The following is an 18,148-nucleotide window of genomic DNA, read 5'->3' as shown; positions in this document are numbered from 1 at the left end:
AGCAGAAGGAAAGCAGGGATGTCACCACTGCTAGTGGCATCTGGATCCCCCTGATTTTAAACCCATCTCTTGTAACAACTGTGATGAAGATTACTCGATTCCCCACATATGGTTCCAAGCCATTTGGATTTTGTTACAAGAGGCAGATTTGGCACATTCTGGATGTGGGCAAATGAGTGGTAATTGCATAACTCCCTGGGCATTTCACACCACAAATTAATCCTATAGAAATAATCCAGCTCTCTCAGATTATACCGGCTGACTGGTGGTACTGGTCATACAACCAGCAGTAGGGAAGCAGGCTGGTGGATACCAGGTGAGGTACTGAAATAACAATTGCACAGTCATGCTGTTTATCCCTACCATCTGAAAGACAGACAGTCAGTCAAGGAAAGGAAAGAGGGAGGGAGGGAAGCAGGGAGTGAGAAAAACACAAAGTAAAAAAGACTACAGAGAGACCCGTGGTACGCAAATTTAACTGAAGACACTCAAAGAGCTAAGATTCACTTAAAGACCACTTATGACCAGACAGCTAAGACGCCCTCAAGCAGGAAATGCAAACAGTACCTGAAAGTAATAGCGCACCAGATGCCACTGCCTGGAAGCAACGATGAGGAGGATGGCAGAGATGGTGATGGGTGGCATCGGCCGTAGGCACCTGGTGGTCGCACTGTGTCAGGCACTGGGGTAAGTGTTTTATTTTGCATTTTATCCTCACCATTCCATGCCAGGTAAACTCTTACACTGTTCCCATTTTAAGGATGGGGAAACTGAGGTGCAGAAAGGTCAACTAACTAGCTATATGATTGGGGTACGTGAGTCAGGGGTTGAACCCAGGCTCCAGGGATGAGCAAACATCCTCTCAGACCCCTTCTATTCATCACATCACCAGGAGAGGCCTCTCCTGGTCCTGCTCTTTACAGGGGACATTCCTTTCAAAGTCATCCTCTACCAGAATTCCACCGAGGGCTCTCTCAGGCTCAGTCCTCACATAGCAAAGGACACAAAACGGCCACAGGGCAGGTGGAGCAGTAATAGCCTTAATCTCTTGGACAAACTTCAACCTCCAAGAAGCCAGACTCTGGAAGGAGCGCTCCTGTTGGCAGTTCTCTGAGCGGGCATGATGGGCGGGCTTTAGGCAAAACACCTCTGAAAAGAGTTCACCTCAAATGGTAGAAGGAATAGGCAGTTCCTGAATGAGTTTCTAGTTCAGACACACCTCCTCTGACTTATGACAAAGGGTTACCCAACCAGCCCCGGAGGAAATCAGAGTCTTGGAGGAGAAAAAGCAGAACTCAAGTTCAAGTCCTATTGCTTGGTCCTAGGAACACCAGCAGGGCCAGTAGCAACAGTGTTCCCCCAAGCCTGTTTCATTGTCTTGAAAATGACAGTGAAGTCGCTCAGTCATGTCCGACTCTTTGGGACCCCAAAGACTGTATAGCCTGCCAGGCTCCTCCATTCATGGGATTTTTCAGGCAAGAATACTGGAGTAGGTTGCCATTTCCTTCTCCAGGGGATCTTCCCCACCCAGGGATTGAACCCAGGTCTGCTGCATTGTAGGCAGATGCTTTACCATCTGAGCCACTGAGGAAGTCAACAACTCATTTGAGTCGTTGTTGAAAATGACAAGAATGATTCAAATGAGAAAACCTATGAACAACTTTGTAACACATGTAAGTTGTTACCATGTGTCAAGCATTCTGCTAAGTGTGTGTGTGTTTTTTTTATTTTGTTTAACCCTCACAAAACCCCTACAGGGTACTTTCAGATCACCAGTTCACTGATAAGGGACAGTGATAACTTCAGAGGCTGACTTGCTCCAGGCCAGGCAGCTTGGAAATCATAAAAGCTGACCTTGTGTCAAGGGTCTAGAGGTTAGAGCCACAGAGCCTTAATCTCCACATCCATGAATCTTGTTTCTGCACACAGATGGCTTCAGAGAGGCTGGATAATGGTTAAAATTTTGAGACCTGTGAAAATTCAGCTGGCCCCAAGTGACCAACCAATGACTCACTTTAGTGGCCACATGCCCCATGAAATGTCTGCAGTGATGGAGATGGTCCATATCTGCCTTGTTCAATCTGATAGCCACCTGCCTCCCATGACCAGTGATCACTAGAAATGTCATGTGCACGATGTTTTAACCATATTGAATTTTATTAAATTTCAGTAGCTTCGCAAGGTTACTGGCTGCTGTGTTGAATAGAGCAATTCCTCTCCCTTACAGTCTGACAGGGTTTCCCTGGTGGCTCAGAGGTTAAATCATCTGCCCACAATGTGGGAGACCTGGGTTCGATCCGTGGGTTGGGAAGATCCCTTGGAGAAGGAAATGGCAACCCACTCCAATATTCTTGCCTGGAGAATCCCATGGACAGAGGAGCCTGTGTGGGCTTTACTCCACAGGGTAGCAAAGAGTCCGACAGGACTGAGCGATTTCACTTTCACTTTCATAGAATGCCAGGTGTCTTGGCTCCCACCCTAGGAAGACTGTAAGAAAACATGCACTTCCCAGGGCAGACCTTAGTGTGAAGGAATAAAATAAATTCTTCCTGCCCCAGAATAAACATCATCGCTATGATTTTGGAATCTCAGCAGCTGGAAGAGAGAAAAGACGGATTGGAAAACAAATGGCCTCGCCTCATTTCTTTTTTCCTTTAAAAGAAAAAAAAATGTGTATAGAGCCTCTGATTAAATACTTAGGAAAGGTTGTCACTTTTTTGGGTGACAAACTCTTTCGTCTTACAATGACACGAGGGCTAAAATATGGTAGAAAGAAAAAACCAGAGGGTAAACAAGAAGAGGCCCGGCATTCTCTAAGGTGGCATAAATCAGGAGGAAATAGACTCGAGAAGCTAACAGCTTCCAAACTCTCTTCCTCTGAAACTATTTTAAGCAACCCACACAATCTCTCAGAGGTTATTTCATTCACAGCAACAGAAGAGAAGCACCGTGCTTCGCAGAATATGGCTTTAAACTCCCAGAGAAACAAATATCTGCACCACAGCCCTCAGGCGGGTCAGGCTGGTCACCCCTCTGAGCGGTGTTACTATTTTAAGGTACCTAAATGGCTCGGTCCTTCGGAAGCCATGAGGGATGCTTTTCCTCTAGCCTTTTTGGACAAACTCATTCATTTCTTGGCTTAGGAAATTTCCGCATGTGCTTCACCTCAGTACCTCAGGCTGCTGCTGAGGACAGAAGCGGGGAAGGACAGAGGCAGCCTGGTGGATGAAGACCTCGGAGCCCAGCTGGTCTTCCAGCTATGCTATCTTGACCTCTCTGAGCCCCAGTCTCTTCAGCTGTCAAATGAGATTAAGAAGAATACAAACCTCACTGGGCAATTATAGACCACTCAATACCATACACGTGAGGCATGTGGCAAGGGCTGGGACTCTGTCAAGGCTCAACCGTAGCAGGTATGTGCGGGGATGTGAGCTGAGCATTGAATCTCTCAGCTTCTCTGCGTTGGGAGGCAACAGGGTGTGACTGAGCGGGGAATCAGGGGTGAGGCTGCCGGCGTTTGATTATCATCTCCACCTCTCATTAACTGTATGACTTTGTTTTTTTTTTTTTTTTTTTTTTAAATATTATTTTATTAGTTGGAGGCCAATCACTTTACAACATTTCAGTGGGTTTTGTCATACATTGACATGAATCAGCCATATAGTTACACGTATGACTTTGATCAAGTGAAATTCCCTGAGCCTCGGTTTCCTCCTCTGAAAGATGGAATTAATCTCCCTCATTTAGCAGCGGGCTGGGTAACATCATTCCATGGTGCTACTGCCATTCTAGATCTAACTGTGCTCTTTTCATGAGAACCTCACAGCTCAAGCTCCTCTTGGTGTGTTTTGGTGATCCCGCCAGAGGAGCGAGCCAAATCAGCATGGCTGGGAAGGGAAGGAAAGTCACCATCCTGGGTGGGGCAGACTTGAATGCTCTAGAACAATGATTTCATTTTACCACGAATAACAGCTAATGTCTGAGTGCTTATAGAGCATCAGACTCTCCCAAGAACTCTACACACACGGTCTGGGCCCTACTCCAGATCATTTATATTAGAATTTCTGGAGGTGGGGCCTTCACACACACACACTTTTTCTTTTTAAAAGCTCTCCAGGTGATTCTAGTGTGAATCCAGGGTTAAGAGTCCCTGAAACAACTCTAAGTTAGAAACCATGGTATACCCATTAAACAGAAGAGGAAGACTGAGGTTCAGAGACGAAGTTGGCTATCAGGCAGTGGTGACGCTCAGATTCCATCTCTTAGCCACCTGTGTCACCTGAGCAGCAGGGGTCAAATCATCTCTCTGACACCTGATTGCTCTCAAGGCCCTTCTGAGGCCCCTCCAGGCCCCAGTGCCCTCGCAAAGCACCCCTGACAGCTCTCTTTCTGGCTAAATTTCTGACCCAGACTTGACCTCCAGGAATCCAAAGCTGCTTGGAAATGGAAACTCGCTTTCCCAGAACTGAAGGACACATGCTCAAAGTCACAACAATCCACAGAACAACTGGGCCTAATTAAACAGACCTCACACTAATGACAGGAAACAATGGATCTGATGATCTTCATTAAAGCCTGCTGGCTGCCTGTGAAGAAGCTAGAAGGCAAAATTTAGGGGGGCTCTTAAGGCCATCAACCAAAGAATGATAAGACTGAAAATTAAATCTCCACTGCCTGACGTCCTAGCTGGCCCTGGTGTGAAGTGCCTACCCTCTTGGAAGGCAAAGGAGGGCAGCGCGTCAATCCATCGTAATGAAGATGCTCACGGAGGCCTTTCCTCCGAGTCAAGGAGACAGGAGGCCACCCTCCTGCTTGATCGCTCTCTGTATAAAGTTTGAGACAAGCAACCACAACCACACTTGGGTCTCTGGCTCAGCCCTGCTTCTTCCTACAGAGCTGTTCCCCTTTCAGTCCACGCCACTCTCTCCTTTCGGTTGCTCAGACCATAAAACTTGGGGGTCACACAGTTCCTCACTCATCCCTCACATCCAAGCTCTTAGCAAGTCCCGCTGGCTCGAACTTCAAAATACACCACTAGGGACCTCCCTGGCGGCCTGGGGTTAAGACTTCGCCTTCCTATACAGGCGGTGCAGGTTCAATCACTGGTCGGGGAGCTAGGATCCCGCATGCCTTGCAGTCAAAAACCCAAAACATGAAACAGAAGCAGTATTGAAACAAATTCAATAAAGACTTTCAAAACGGCCCACATGAAAAAAATCTTAAAAAACAAACAAAAAAACCAACAATAACCTCCTCCACTGACACCCAAGCCACCATCCTCTCACCTGGATCATCACCAAAGGGTCCTGAGCAGTCATGCTGCGCCCCTGCTTGACGCTACAGTTCATTTCCAACGTGGCAGAGAGCGTGATCTTGTTAGAATGTACATCAGACCATGTCAGTCCTGGGCCTCGGCCCCTCCAGTGGCTCCCAGCAGACTGAGAATTGGAAGCCAAGCTGCCACACAGTGGCCTCCGAGGCCCTACCTGGCTGACCACTCCCTCCCTTCCTTCTCTGATCACATCTCCTTAATACGTATATACCCTGCCCCTGTCACGTGTCCCGCTGGCCTCCATGGCCTCACCCCACACTTGCTGCTCCCTCTGCCCAGAGCTGTCTGCCCCAGCCTGGCTGGCCTCCCCGGTCTCCTCCAGCAGACTTCCCTCCTCCTCACGATCCACTGGGCCTGCACCCTCTCCTCCTTTGAGTCTCTCATATTCATTTGTTTTAACACCGCACACAGTAAGTCCTCAATACATAACAGCTGAACAAAAAAGTTGATGCACTCAAAACCGAACTCTTAGCCTCTCCCTGGATCGCAATCCCCAGGCCCTAACACCGTAACCACCCCGTGTCCTGCAAGACCAACACGGTAGAAAACACGGCAGCGTCTCCCAGGATAGTTACAAGCATCCGTGGGACAGGTGGTGTGGGGGGGATGCGGGGGTCGGGGAGGGGGGAGGGGGCGTCTCTGTCATCTTTTCAGAGGATGCTCTACCCCGGAGGCCCTCTCACCGGCTACTGAACTGGGTCCCGGCAGAGCCCTGGCCTGCCTGGCTCGTCCTGGAAAGATCACACAGCCCGGAGAACAGCTGCAAGCCACTTGCTTCCAAATGGTGTCCCCACGTACAACGTGGTTTTCCCAGCTGCTGAAATGAGTTAAAGCAGCGGCTCCGGGTCTCTGGTTTTCTTTTGCAGCCATGAGTGCTGCTTCTCCAGAACATTTGATTCACCTTGAACTGGGGAATTTGTAGAGTAGATGGGCCGGGGTGGGGAGAGGGACAAGCCGCCCCACTCACCCGGCTCTGGTGGGGACCTCCCCAAGCCCTGCTCAAACTCTGCGACTGAAGGAAATCAGGGTTCAGAACCCATACCCGTTGGGGTCCCGAGCTTCCCGTCTCAATTTCAGAATTCCTGGCAGCCTGTCATCCTCACTTACTCTCACTTTCCCTGCCTTTGAAGAACCGGCCCTGCCAACTGCAACAAATAGCATTTAAAAATATCTTGCTGGATTATACTGCCCTGCCTTCTAAATTCCTCACAATGCCTGTCTCTGTCCCACACAGTATGAAGAAGGGTGTAGCATATTTAATTTTTTTTTTCCCCTAGCTGCTCCCTGCTATAAATATCTGAGGCCGGGTAGGCGGGCTGCAAACACCGGCTGCATGAAGTCACCTCGGGGCTGATCCCACCACCCAGCAGGCCGGCCAGAACCTGGACGCAGCTGCCGAGCGCTGGAGGGGTGGGTCGGCCAAGAGTGGACAGAACTCACCTTCTGAGGAAAGTGGGGGAAGAAAAAATCTAAGCAGAGTAATCACGGTTAATCCTGATATAAAAAGGATGGTGTTTGGTCCTACTACCCGGGCCATCTTTTCGAGAGCTTGGCCAGCCCCATCCCAGCCCATTTCTTTCCCAAGGATACTAATTACAGGGCTCGACCTTAGGAAAGTGACTTCACAACATCCACGTGGGGTCTAGAAACATTATCGGAGACAGAGGGGCCCTTGGAGAATCTAGTCCAACCTCTTCACACCACAGATTAGTAACAGAGAGCCAAGAAGATGGAGTGATTCACTCCAGGTCATGGAGAGGCCAAGCTCCAACCCAGAATTTTCTGGATCCACAGCCTTCAGAACTGGACGGTCCAAGATGCTTGTGTACATACACTTGCTTGGTCTGTGAAATGAGTGTTCATGAACAGCTCTCCTCCCTGCAAATAATGCTTTCAATATCTTAAAAGATACAGGACAAGCTGTAAAAATTTCAACAAAATTTTGCCTTAATTTTAGGGATGATTTTCATGCACTGAAAGACCTGTTTCACTCTATTTGTGGTCCTCTTTAATCTCTCCCCACCCCTAACCTTCTACCTCTGGTACTTCCAAATTCAGCTTTCCTATGTAATTTTTTCATCATGGACCTGACCACCCCCTACCCTCAACCTCTTGCCTAGCTCAATTTTAGAAAACAATGGACCTCAAACCATTAACCATAAATGATTGTGTGTGTGTTTATACACATAGAGAGAGCAAGCAAAATGTTCACGAGATTTCTCTTTTTCAAGTGACAAATTCCTGTATAACACTGGGGTCAGGAAAAGGTCTAACACCCGAGTTATGGGCTAAGCCATTGATGATCTATCTCATTTTACTACTGTCAGCAGAATTCAGCTAGACCCTAGGGAGTTCAATCCAGGTGGCACTGACCTTGAAGTTGGTTCCATAATATCAAACAGCTAACAGGACTGAAATCTTGATTATCAGTGCTCTGGAAACACCTTCAGCAAGAATAAGAAGGTGACTAAATCTCTCAGAATTGAGCTGTTATTTTCCAAAATGATAGGCTACAAACTGGAAGTTGAACATACCAAGCCCAACTTTAAAGTTCTGGGACCCTCTTATCCTGTTTTCTGTCCCTCTCTGCCTCCACATTTGAGAATCCTACCTTGGCAAGAGTCAGGCCAACAGCCTCATTTAACAGGTGTGCCAGCCCCAATCTTCATTCCCTACTGGGACTGCTTTGGCTTGAAATGCTACGTTCAGAGCCTTGCAAGAAATGCCAGGTCAGAAGTCAAATTGCATGAGGGAAGTAAAGTTGATGGCAGCCTCACTCTTCAAGCCCTCTCAGCCCAGGTCTGCTGGGGTAAAAGCCTTCTTTCCTTACTTGTAGTCTTAGGACAGAGGCCGGGGGCATTTCTGAGGTCAATCAACAAGAGGGGTAATGGGAGGTCTGAGGCTGTGGTTACGATGCGCTGGGGAGCAGACACACTCCATTTCTGAATTATAAAAATGAGTTTTGGAAAACTCTCTTCCTGAGCTCTGGCAGGCTCCTTAACATCTGGATAAAAGATGTGGGAAAGTTTTCCTCTCTGCTGTGTTATCTGCCCTGCTCCTCCTCATCATGCGTCTGAACCTTCCAGCCAAAGAGGGTCACTTTTCCAACACACACACGCTGGCTTCCAGGTCTTTGCTCACACTGTTCCCTCTGCCTGGAAGCCTGCATGCTCTCAGCACCACTTCCTCTTCCCCATCACAGCCCGGCCCGCCCAGTGCCCCTGGACCACATGCCGCATCCTCCACAAAGCAGCCCCGACTCCCTCCCTCCCACCCAGCTAGGGCTCACCTCTCCCCTTTGAGCTCTCCAGTCACCCAAAGCTTCAGGGTTCCCATATATGGGGTGGACAGTATATCTATCTTACAGAGCAGCTCAGGGGGATTAAGTGAAATGGCTCAAGAAAAGTACCACTGATGGGCAGTGGGGAAGATGTGGCTTTAGCATCATCTGTCATTTAAATGTAAGGACCTTACATCCTTGGAAGGACCCATGGACACGCTTTGCTTTCCCAGCATGCATGGTCACTCCGTCATGCCTGACTCTGCGACCCCATGGACTGCATCCGCTAGGTTCCTCTGTCCCTGGGATTTCCCAGGCAGGAATCCTGGAGTGGGTAGCCATTCCCTTCTCCAGGGGATCTTCTCAACCTAAGGAGTGAAGACAGGTCTCCTGCATTGCAGGCGGATTCTTTATTGTCTGGACCACCGGGAAAACCCGTTGCCGTCCCTACTAGATTCTAAATTTCTTGACGGGCAAGATCCATTCCCATCCTCCTCCCATCTGTCTCCGTGGCCTTAGATGTAGCTAGCTGGCTCGGCAAGTAGTTCATTAACAAGGCCGGCGTGGCATTCCTCAAGCTTACTTCGGGTGGTGTTTCTGAAGCTTCTCCTCCCAATTCGGCAAGCTGCTCCAAGCCTACCGCCAAAGTTGCAAAACCATTTAGGCCTTTTTTAAAACAAGCAAGACGACCACAAAGTATGTTTACATGACAGGCCGGCAAACACAAAACACCTGCTGTCCTGCGGCTCAGGGCTTGGCAGCTGCATGAGGCAGGGTCCCAGACACATAGCAGAGTGACTCCCTAGCAGAGTGAGCGCAGCTTTGAGTCTGTGCTATCACTGTCCTCCTGGCAGAGTCGGCCCGGAGTTCAGAGGGAGGGTCTGCTCTCACTGCCCGCTGCCAGCCCGCTTCATCTTAAGGGCAAGTGGAGCCATAACCAAGCAGGGTGCAAAGGTGCTTTTTCCAGATTCCGTAACTTCCTCCTCCCTATTAGTCACCCAGGAAAGCTGTGTGACTCATCCTTGTCACCCTGGGATTTGGATCATGGTCCTCCCCTGCACTACCAATGCCCACTTCGGCAAAAAGTGAACTCGACGGGTGCATGCAATACAGTTTGCAAAAAAATATAACAGTGATTAGAATGACTATTTAATGTGCAGGTCCAGTGCAAAGTCCTTTACAGAGACCTTTAGTAAATCCTCCCAAACATCCTACGAGGTGGGTCCTCTTTTCAGCTCTACTGCAGAGCAGTATTTCTCAACCAGGGACAATTCTGCCCCCCCCAACAGACATCTGTCAGTGTCTAGAGACATTTTTGATTGTCACAACTGGCCAGCTGGGGTGGGGAGAGTGGGGGAGGGAAGATGCTATTGGCATCTAGTGGGAGGGGGCTGGGATGCTGCTAAGTTTACTTCAGGGCCCAGGACAGCCCTGCAACACAATGTACCCAGTCCAGGGACTTCCCTGGTGGTCCAGCAGTTAAGAATCCGCCTCCCAGTGCAGGGTATGCAGGCTTGATCCCTGCTCGGGGAGCACAGATCCCAAATGTTGCATGGCAACAAAGTCTTTGTGTCACAACTAGAGAAATCCCCACGTGTGGCAACTAGAGAAAAGCCCGTGCCCCACAACCAAGACTCAGTGAGGCCAAAATTTAAAAAAAAAAAAAAAAAAAGTGATGCAGTCCAAATCCTGTTACGGAGGAAGAAACCAAGGCATCGCAGTGACCCTGCCCAGGATCACACAACTCACAAGGGAGGGCGCCAGGAATGACACCCGGGCCGCCCCACCCTGGGCAAGTTCTCAACGCTCAACCCAGCATCAGCTCTGACGTCCTGGGAGCAGTGAGTATTCATGGAGCATAACCGCCTGTGGATGAGAGCCGGCCCCGTGCTTTATAGTCGGGGACTTGAAGTGACTTGCTCCAGGCCCTGGTAAGAGGCAAGGCAATTTGGGGCCCAGCTCAGACTTCAAAGCCGGAGCATCTCAGCGCTTGCTACGCCGATTTCTTCTCTCCCTGTACTCCCAGCTCTGAGGTTTCACCAACAGCCCAACACTGTAGGGCACTTGGAGGAAATCAAAGGCCCCTTCACAGAAGACTTTCTGCCGGCTCCAGAGCAAATGAATTGAGTGTCCTGAGGCCAGTGGCCTAAACATGGGCTCCCTTTGGGTCCTCTCCTGCTGGGTGTCCTCCTCCAAGCTGGCTCTACCCTCTCTTGGAAGATGGAGGCGGCAGCTTTTCCATTCAGCTAAGCTTGTTGATCACTCAGCAGCTGACACTTGTAAGGCCCTGCTTGGGTGGCAGAGTTCCCTGCCCCTCAGAAGTAGCAATAAAGGCGCCTTAAAATGGATGGCACCTGCGGGACACTCTGGACCCACCAGCAAGCAGCATTTAAACAGCATAACACATCCTCTGGAGGGAGATCCATGCTTAGGCCTTGATGCCTGGTTTTCACCTTGGTTGTGACGATGCTCTGACCTAAAGGATGTAAAGTGCCTGGACACAGCAGGCCATTAACAAGCAATATCTCCAATAGGTACCACCGAGTCTGTGAGTCTGACCCTCACCTCCACTGGCAGAGGGGCAAATACTGCCCTGTCCCTCTCCACCTTTGTTTCTGGGACTCTTCACAGAAGAAGCACAGGCCTGGGGCGTGAGTGATATGGGGCTTGGTCCTGGCCCAGCCGTCACCAAGCTGTGAATCCTGGGCTCCCAGAGACCCTTCTGTGAAAGAACATCCCACTCGATGGGTTCTTATAGGCAGCGGGCAAGATCCCAAACGAAAAGGTTTGTGAGCTGTGCAGAGGTCAGGTCTGTTATTACAGCTGGAGGAATGTGGAAAGAGAGGCAGAGCACTCGCCCACAGCCCCACCTGGGGAAGGACAGGTAGGGGAAACGGGACAAGGACCAGCCTGAGGGTTCGCAGCCCAGCGTCCCTGGCTCCTTTCAGACCTGAGATGTTGTCCATGCATCCCTGGGATGACCAGATCGTTGAAGGCCTTACTGCCATCCTCGGACTGGAGGCAGGTGAGGTACAACACAGATGCAACCTCTTCGAGCAGTGCCGTGCTATGCCCACTCAGTCGTGTCCGATTCTTTGCGACCCCATAGCCTGTAGCCCACCAGGCTCCTCTGTCCATGGGATTCTCCAGGCAAGCATACTGGATGGGGTTGCCATTTCCTTCTCCAGGGGATCTCCCTGACCCAGGGATCGAACCTGGGTCTCCTGCATTGGCAGGTGGGTTCTTTACCACTGAGCTACCCGGGAAGCCCTTTAAGCAATAGTCATCCACAGACCGCCCTCTAGGGCAGCTCTGCAGGCAAGATGCTATTGCTATTCTTAGGGGAACTGAGTGCCTCTTTGAACTCAGTCTTCCTGTGGGTCTGTCTGTGGCCAGTTAGACGGCTGCTGTGAAACCCTCGCTGTGGATACTGCACACTGAAGGAAGCCCCCGAAACCAGCAATCCTTCCTATTTATACTGACTCATCACAGCGTAGGGAGCCCCACTCAAGATTAGAGGATCAAAAGATTGAATGATGTCCCCATGGTTTGGGTACCCTCCAAAATGCTGCCTCTCTTCACCAAGAACTTGAAATTCTCAGCCACGGTAGAAAGCGGGGAAGAGTCTTCTGAGGGGGTCAAAGGATTGCAAATGAAGTTTCTGGAATTAAACATTTTGTATGGTGGTATCAATCATTTGTCCGACTGCCACTCCTGGAGTGTCCACTGTGTGCCAGACGCCGTGGGAGGCACAGGGGAGATACGGGTGTCCTTGAGCCCAAAGAGCGATGGGAGAGACACACGCAGGTAACGATTCAGGAATCGGCCCTGGGTGCCGGGGAAATTCACAGAGACGTGGCCCTTCAGTTGGTGCGGAGGCAGGTAAAACTGGAGGAGGCAGAACAACCCCACCTTGTTCTTCTAACAACTTAAAGCTGGGTTGCATTTCTCAGGCATTCAAGGGGGAAAAAAAAGTCTGCATTTCCACAAGCTTGCTTTGTTTCAGTTTTACTAGCTCTCTTGGCTTCAATAAAACAGTTAAAAAGGAGGGTAGCTGCTCCCCCTCCCCAAACTACGCAGGTGTGGAAACTGATTAAACAGCAACTAGCGGCTCAATTAACCCTTGCTCCTGGAGTTGATTATCGCGATGGAAACCCATCCTATAAGCTCGGTGTTAAATGAGTCCTACAACTAGAAGAGCTTTATAGACGCAGCCCTTTCATTTCTCTGCTGCAAATGAGATTGTTGGGATTTGCCTCAGCTGATAAATAAGTGAATAATTCAGAAAGGTCCTCACTTTTTTTTTCCCCTTTGAGATCCTTAGACAGCAGCGGTATTGATACATTATCTATTCCTAATGAAATTTCAGAAAGGCCTTCCTTGGCCATCATTTAAATTAGTCCCAATCATACTATCCCATTACTTTGCTTTTGGTGGTTGTTAATAACACTTACTGCTAAAAATAAATCCCTGTTTGTTCACTTTTTCCTTGTCTCCCCCATTAGTTTGCTTCATGAGAGGAGGACCCTCCCCCTCCCCCAATTAATCTAGTACTTTTAACAGTGGTGCAGACAGGGTCAGTCAATAAATATTTGTTGAATGAACTGAAACTATTTATTAAGCATTTACTATGTGATTCAATCTTTAAATCTATGATATCATCCAGTCCCCACACCAACCTGAGGAGTTAAGTGCTGTTATTATCCCCCATTTTACAGACAACAAAATTGAGGCTTAGAATGGTTAAGAAATATGGCCCAGGTCACTCATAGAAATAGCAGAGGTGAGCTTCCTTACTGTGATTCCAAAGTTTTGGCTCCTTACCATTATGATGGAGCTCCCTTCCTGCTCCTGGTTACTGCTTTGGAGTAGGAATATTCTCATCAAAAGCCTATCATTTAACCTAGCATCTCTGAATGGAAGGGAATTATCTCCAAGGCATGGACATTCATGAATGTTTAGTAAGAAAAATGGCCAGGGAGAAACCCCAAGGGATGCTCAGCATCAAACTGACATACAGCAATGAGCAAGGGAGGGAAGAAGGGAGGTGTGGATGAGAGAAGCGTCTATTTTCTGCCAGCTCCCTGTTTATAAATACCACTCTATTAAAGTGGCTTCTCTACCTCTCTTAAGGAAGCCACGAAGATAGCATCACTTAATGACACTGCCCTGGGAACAGGCACATCGATACCAAATGAGCAAGCGATATATAACTCCTGCTGCTCTGTGAAGCTGAGATCATGTTTTATAAACACCATAGAACTTTTATCATCCATCTTGGGTTGAGCAAAACCATATTTGCCCAGTACTCTGAGTAATGGACTGGACTAGATGGATTAGGGCTCTTGAATTCCCGGCTGGAAGACATTAAAAGTTTAAGAGCCCTGTATAGCTGACTCAAATGCATGTGCCCTTGCTGTGTAATTAGCAGGCATAACAACAATAAATATATAATTTGAAGGGAAGAGCAGCAGGACAAGACTGTGAGCCAGCAACTCTCCCTCCTGTGTGCAGTCATTTGCCACTTAGACTTCAGCTGTGTAGACGGTAACCTTGCTGGCCTTGGCTTATTTCAGTACAACAAAGGTTTAGGATCTCTCTTCTTTCCTAAGCAGTTTGTGCTTCCCTCTGAAGTCAGCTTTCAGGCATAAGTAATTCATTGCCTCTCTACTAGACATTCATTTCACTTTGTATAAAGGGACTTAATAAATGAGCCTGGTTACTGTTTACTGGGGCCTCCCTCAGGTTTTCATGTATAAAAAATGAGCATCCATATTACTCAGGGGAAGCGAATGGTCACCTGTCTTGCAGGAGAGCTCCCTGGAGACTGAAGGGAACAGAGGGCCACGCTTGCTCTGGGCATCCAGGAGATGTGCTGTCTGTCACACAAGAGCCCTGCTGGCTCAACTACCACGGCTTAAGGAGGATTGTTTGGGGTGCGGGATGGAGAGGAAGAGGTCAAATCACGGGGTCAAAACCCACCCTGCAAAGAAAATCCCAAAGAGTGATGACCCTAGATAAGAAATAAGCCGGTTCATGGAAGACACCTGTGTTCTAGACACTTCTCACATTCTGAATTTTCAGAGGGCCCTGAGGAGGCAGCTGCTCTTAACAGCTTCAATTTACAGTTAGAAAAACTGAGAAGTCTCTCAACCTGAGGGGCACCAGTACTGTGTGAAGGGTATGTTTTGTTTGTTTGTTTGTCACCTATTATCCACCTTAGGGTCTTGTATTTTCTCTTGGAGTCTTCCTTGTGTGAGTTCAGACTGGGCCTCCCCTCAGCCAAAAGTTCAGACTGCTTCCCCTGGGCTTTGACAACCGTATGGAAACCCCCTGCCCTCCACTTCCTCTCCTGGAGCCCGTGTTCCCTGTGCTGATGCCACAGACCTGGCGGGCAAAGCACAATTATCAGCTGTGACATCATCAACTGAGATTCTGGACCGACCTCAACTCTGACCTAAGAGGAGGAAAATGAAAAGGCAAACGCTCTGCTTTCCATTCCTGGCATCTCCTTTCAGCTGTGCCAGAATTAAAAACAAAACCCAAGAAAGTCAAAGTCAGCCATGCTGGTAGAGACAGACTGTCTTCAAAATGAAGTCTTTAGATGTCAACTGCTCCCCCTGGAAATTGGATCAATGAAAACAAAGCTGCTTCCTCTCCTCTAGTGGCTAAAAGCTTGAACTCTGGAGCCTGCCTGGGTTCAAATTCTTGTTACTTAATATCCATGTAAGCTTGGGTTAATTACTTGACTGCTGGGTACCTCAGTTTCCCCATCTATCTAATGGGGATAATACTAGAGGTACCTACCTAATACGGTGGCTGGGATTACTTAAGTTTATATATTAAAGTGCTGAAAACAGTGACTGACACGCTGTTGAGTGCTAGTTTAAGATTTTAGCTATTATGATTATGTAAAACCACACTTAAAAATGACTCTCTTTATGCCTTTTCCATACCCACCTGGCCTCTTCCTCTGTACTACTTATTTGCCACTGAATGCAGCCCCTAAAATGACCCTCAGATCAGACTGTAAGCATGTTTAGCCAAAGTATCGTTCTAGAGAACTGATGGTTTGCTGACTCCTGAAGCTGGGAGTCTGGTAGGCAGTTTACTGTTGAACCCAGGTCACACCGTAAGGTTTCCAGTGAAAAGGTCAAGTGCTTCCCTAGCACTCTTTGCACTGAAGCTATGTCCTCTTTCAGAGAAACGCAACTACCCAAAGGTTTCTTTCTGGCACTTGACACCATGCTGTCTGCGCATCCCCCACCCCTCTTCTCCCTAGCTTGGTTGATGACTATGGGGTCATCCTTTCTTTCAGCAAAGTCTAGAAGGTCATGCACTTAAAAAACATAGGGTTTTAACTAATTGCTCACTTGGTTGGTGACAGCTTGGAAAGTTGGGTCTGGGAACTGGCGTGTGATTCCCTTTCTGGGAAGGAGATTCAGAAGTCACCATGTTCATCACCCTGGGCTCAGAGTTAAGAACCCACCACTACCACTCCACCTTCCCCCAGAGGGCCCTGAAAGGCATCCTTCAATCCAGTAAAGCCCAAGGTGGCAGGGCTAGGTCCTGGGCATCCAGTTCCCCTCCTTCCATCCCATTTAGCCAAGACTTTGCAGCCCTGACCCTCGGGCTGCTGCTACTGCAGTCGACAGAACTAGGACCGAACGCTAGTTGATGTACCCAGTGGTCGGGGAAAGAGGCCAACTACAGACCCATCAAGCAAGGCAGAGGGCCACACGGCAGTCCGCTTCACCCCAGGAGAGGTTCAGGGATGGCTTCATCAAGAGGTCCAATGAATGGCCCCCAACAGCGACAGCACGACGCAGAACAGGAAGCAGGTCAACCACTACTTTGCCCTCCAAAAGTCAAATCGCCGAAAGAACAACCTCGGGAAAGACTCTAATGAACTCCTCTACCCAAAGACCAAACCCTTTCTCTCAGGTCTTGAGTCTCCTTGGTCCTAGGAAACTCACTCCCTGCGTAGCCCAGGTCGGACTTCTCCCCTACCCGGTCCACCGGCCTGGGGCCCGCGCGCTTACCATTGGCGTTCTTGCCGCAGATGAGATGCTCATAGGGCTGCAGGACGCCCCAGAGCTCGGCGTCATTGTTGATGACCATCTCCAGGGCCTCCGCGGACACCTCCCCGGCTCCGGCCCCTCCGCCGTCGGGGCTCTGGCTGGCGAGCACCCTGGCCCGGATCTCTTCCACCAGATTCTCCATGCAGGCGGTGAGCGAGATGGCCGCGTACTCGTGGATGCGCACGGAGATGCGGGTATCCACCATCCAGCGAAAGAAGCGGCCCACTGAGAAGGTGAGGCCGCAGCGCGCCGACTTGCCCCGGCGCAGCCCGTCGCCCGCGCTCATGCTATACAGGGACAGGGCCTTGACCGCGGCCAGCGCGCAGCTCTCGGCCAGCGCCCAGCTGTGCACCAGGCGCACGGCGCTTTGCACCTCGAAGCGGGTGCACTTGGCGTGCAGCACGCTCAGGCGCTGCGCCTCGCGGGCCACCCGGATGAGCGCCCGGCGGAGCAGCCCGGCCAGGCGCCGGACCGCCTCGGCGGAGAACAGGGGCTGCCGCCGGCCGCCGGCACCTTTGCGAAGGACCCGGGCCACGTCTCCCTCGGTCCAGGGGAACTCCTCCAGCTCGGGCAGGCGCGGGCAGCGCGAGAAGAGGTCGGCCACTTCGGGGTCCTCGGGCAGCACCGTGTTCACCGTGTCCCAGCTGTTGTGGCGGCTGTTCATGGAGCCGGAGTAGCACCACCAGGCCGCCCCGCGGTGTTGCTGCGCCGAAGAGTTGAGCGCCTGCGAGTTGGACTTGGAGGACGAGAGGCTGAGCGAGCGGCACGAGTCCCCGGCCCCATACCCGGAGTCCAAGGTCAAGTCCTCCAGCGTCTTCAAAGTGGAGCTGTACGTCCCGGCCATGGGGAGCCTGCCCGGGGCGGCCTCGCCGAGCGAGGGGCGCTCACAACTCCATGAGCCCTTCCCCAAGTCGGCAGAAACAAGCTCTAGGCTCTCCGGGGCGCCCTCCTTTCTCTCAGCACCGCGGGGCTCGGCGGCCGCATCGCCCGCCTGCCTACCCGGCGGCCGCAGAAAGGTGGGCGAGATTCGCGGCGGCCAGAGCCCCACGCTCCCGGCGTCCCGACTCCGAGCTGTCACTGGAACGATCCTCCGCCGCCCCTCCTCCGCAATCCCCTTGGTCCACCTCAACTTCTCTGAAGCAGAGAGTCTATCCTCCGCAGAGAAGGGATCCCGAGAGAACAGGGCGGCGGCGATCGAGGGAGGCGGCTCCGGGCGTTGCGCGAGTCCGGGACCGACCCGCGAGAAAGCGCTCTGCAAACTTCTGCGCGGAGCCAGCCGCCAGCATAGCTGGGTACTGGGCTGCCGCCGGCATGCAAATAACCCGGGCGGCCCACCAATCATCGGCCGCGACGGGCAGGGGCTGCACCAATGATCTTCCAGAGGGGCGGTCACTTTGCGGATTACACTCCGCCGCGGGTGAAACCCAGCGCCGGCAGAGGCGGGGCTGGAGGCCG

At 50.6% G+C, this 18,148-nt stretch overlaps 1 protein-coding gene across 1 annotated transcript in view; it reads right to left on the bottom strand.

Annotated features, from left to right (window-relative positions):
• Positions 1–17,920, bottom strand: part of ABTB2 (ankyrin repeat and BTB domain containing 2) — a 182,423-nt gene extending 164,503 nt beyond the window's left edge. The window contains exon 1 of the mRNA XM_065944516.1: positions 16,655–17,920. Within this exon, the coding sequence (XP_065800588.1) occupies positions 16,655–17,537 (883 nt within the window). The 5' untranslated portion in view covers positions 17,538–17,920. The remainder of the gene's footprint in view (positions 1–16,654) is intronic.
• Between the last annotated feature and the right edge of the window lie 228 nt (positions 17,921–18,148).

This window comes from Muntiacus reevesi, chromosome 9, assembly GCF_963930625.1.
Source record: "Muntiacus reevesi chromosome 9, mMunRee1.1, whole genome shotgun sequence".
In the NCBI taxonomy this organism is placed as follows: Eukaryota; Metazoa; Chordata; class Mammalia; order Artiodactyla; family Cervidae; genus Muntiacus; species Muntiacus reevesi.
The sequence above is the reverse complement of the archived record's forward strand: the minus strand, read 5'-3'. Positions and strand labels throughout refer to the sequence as shown.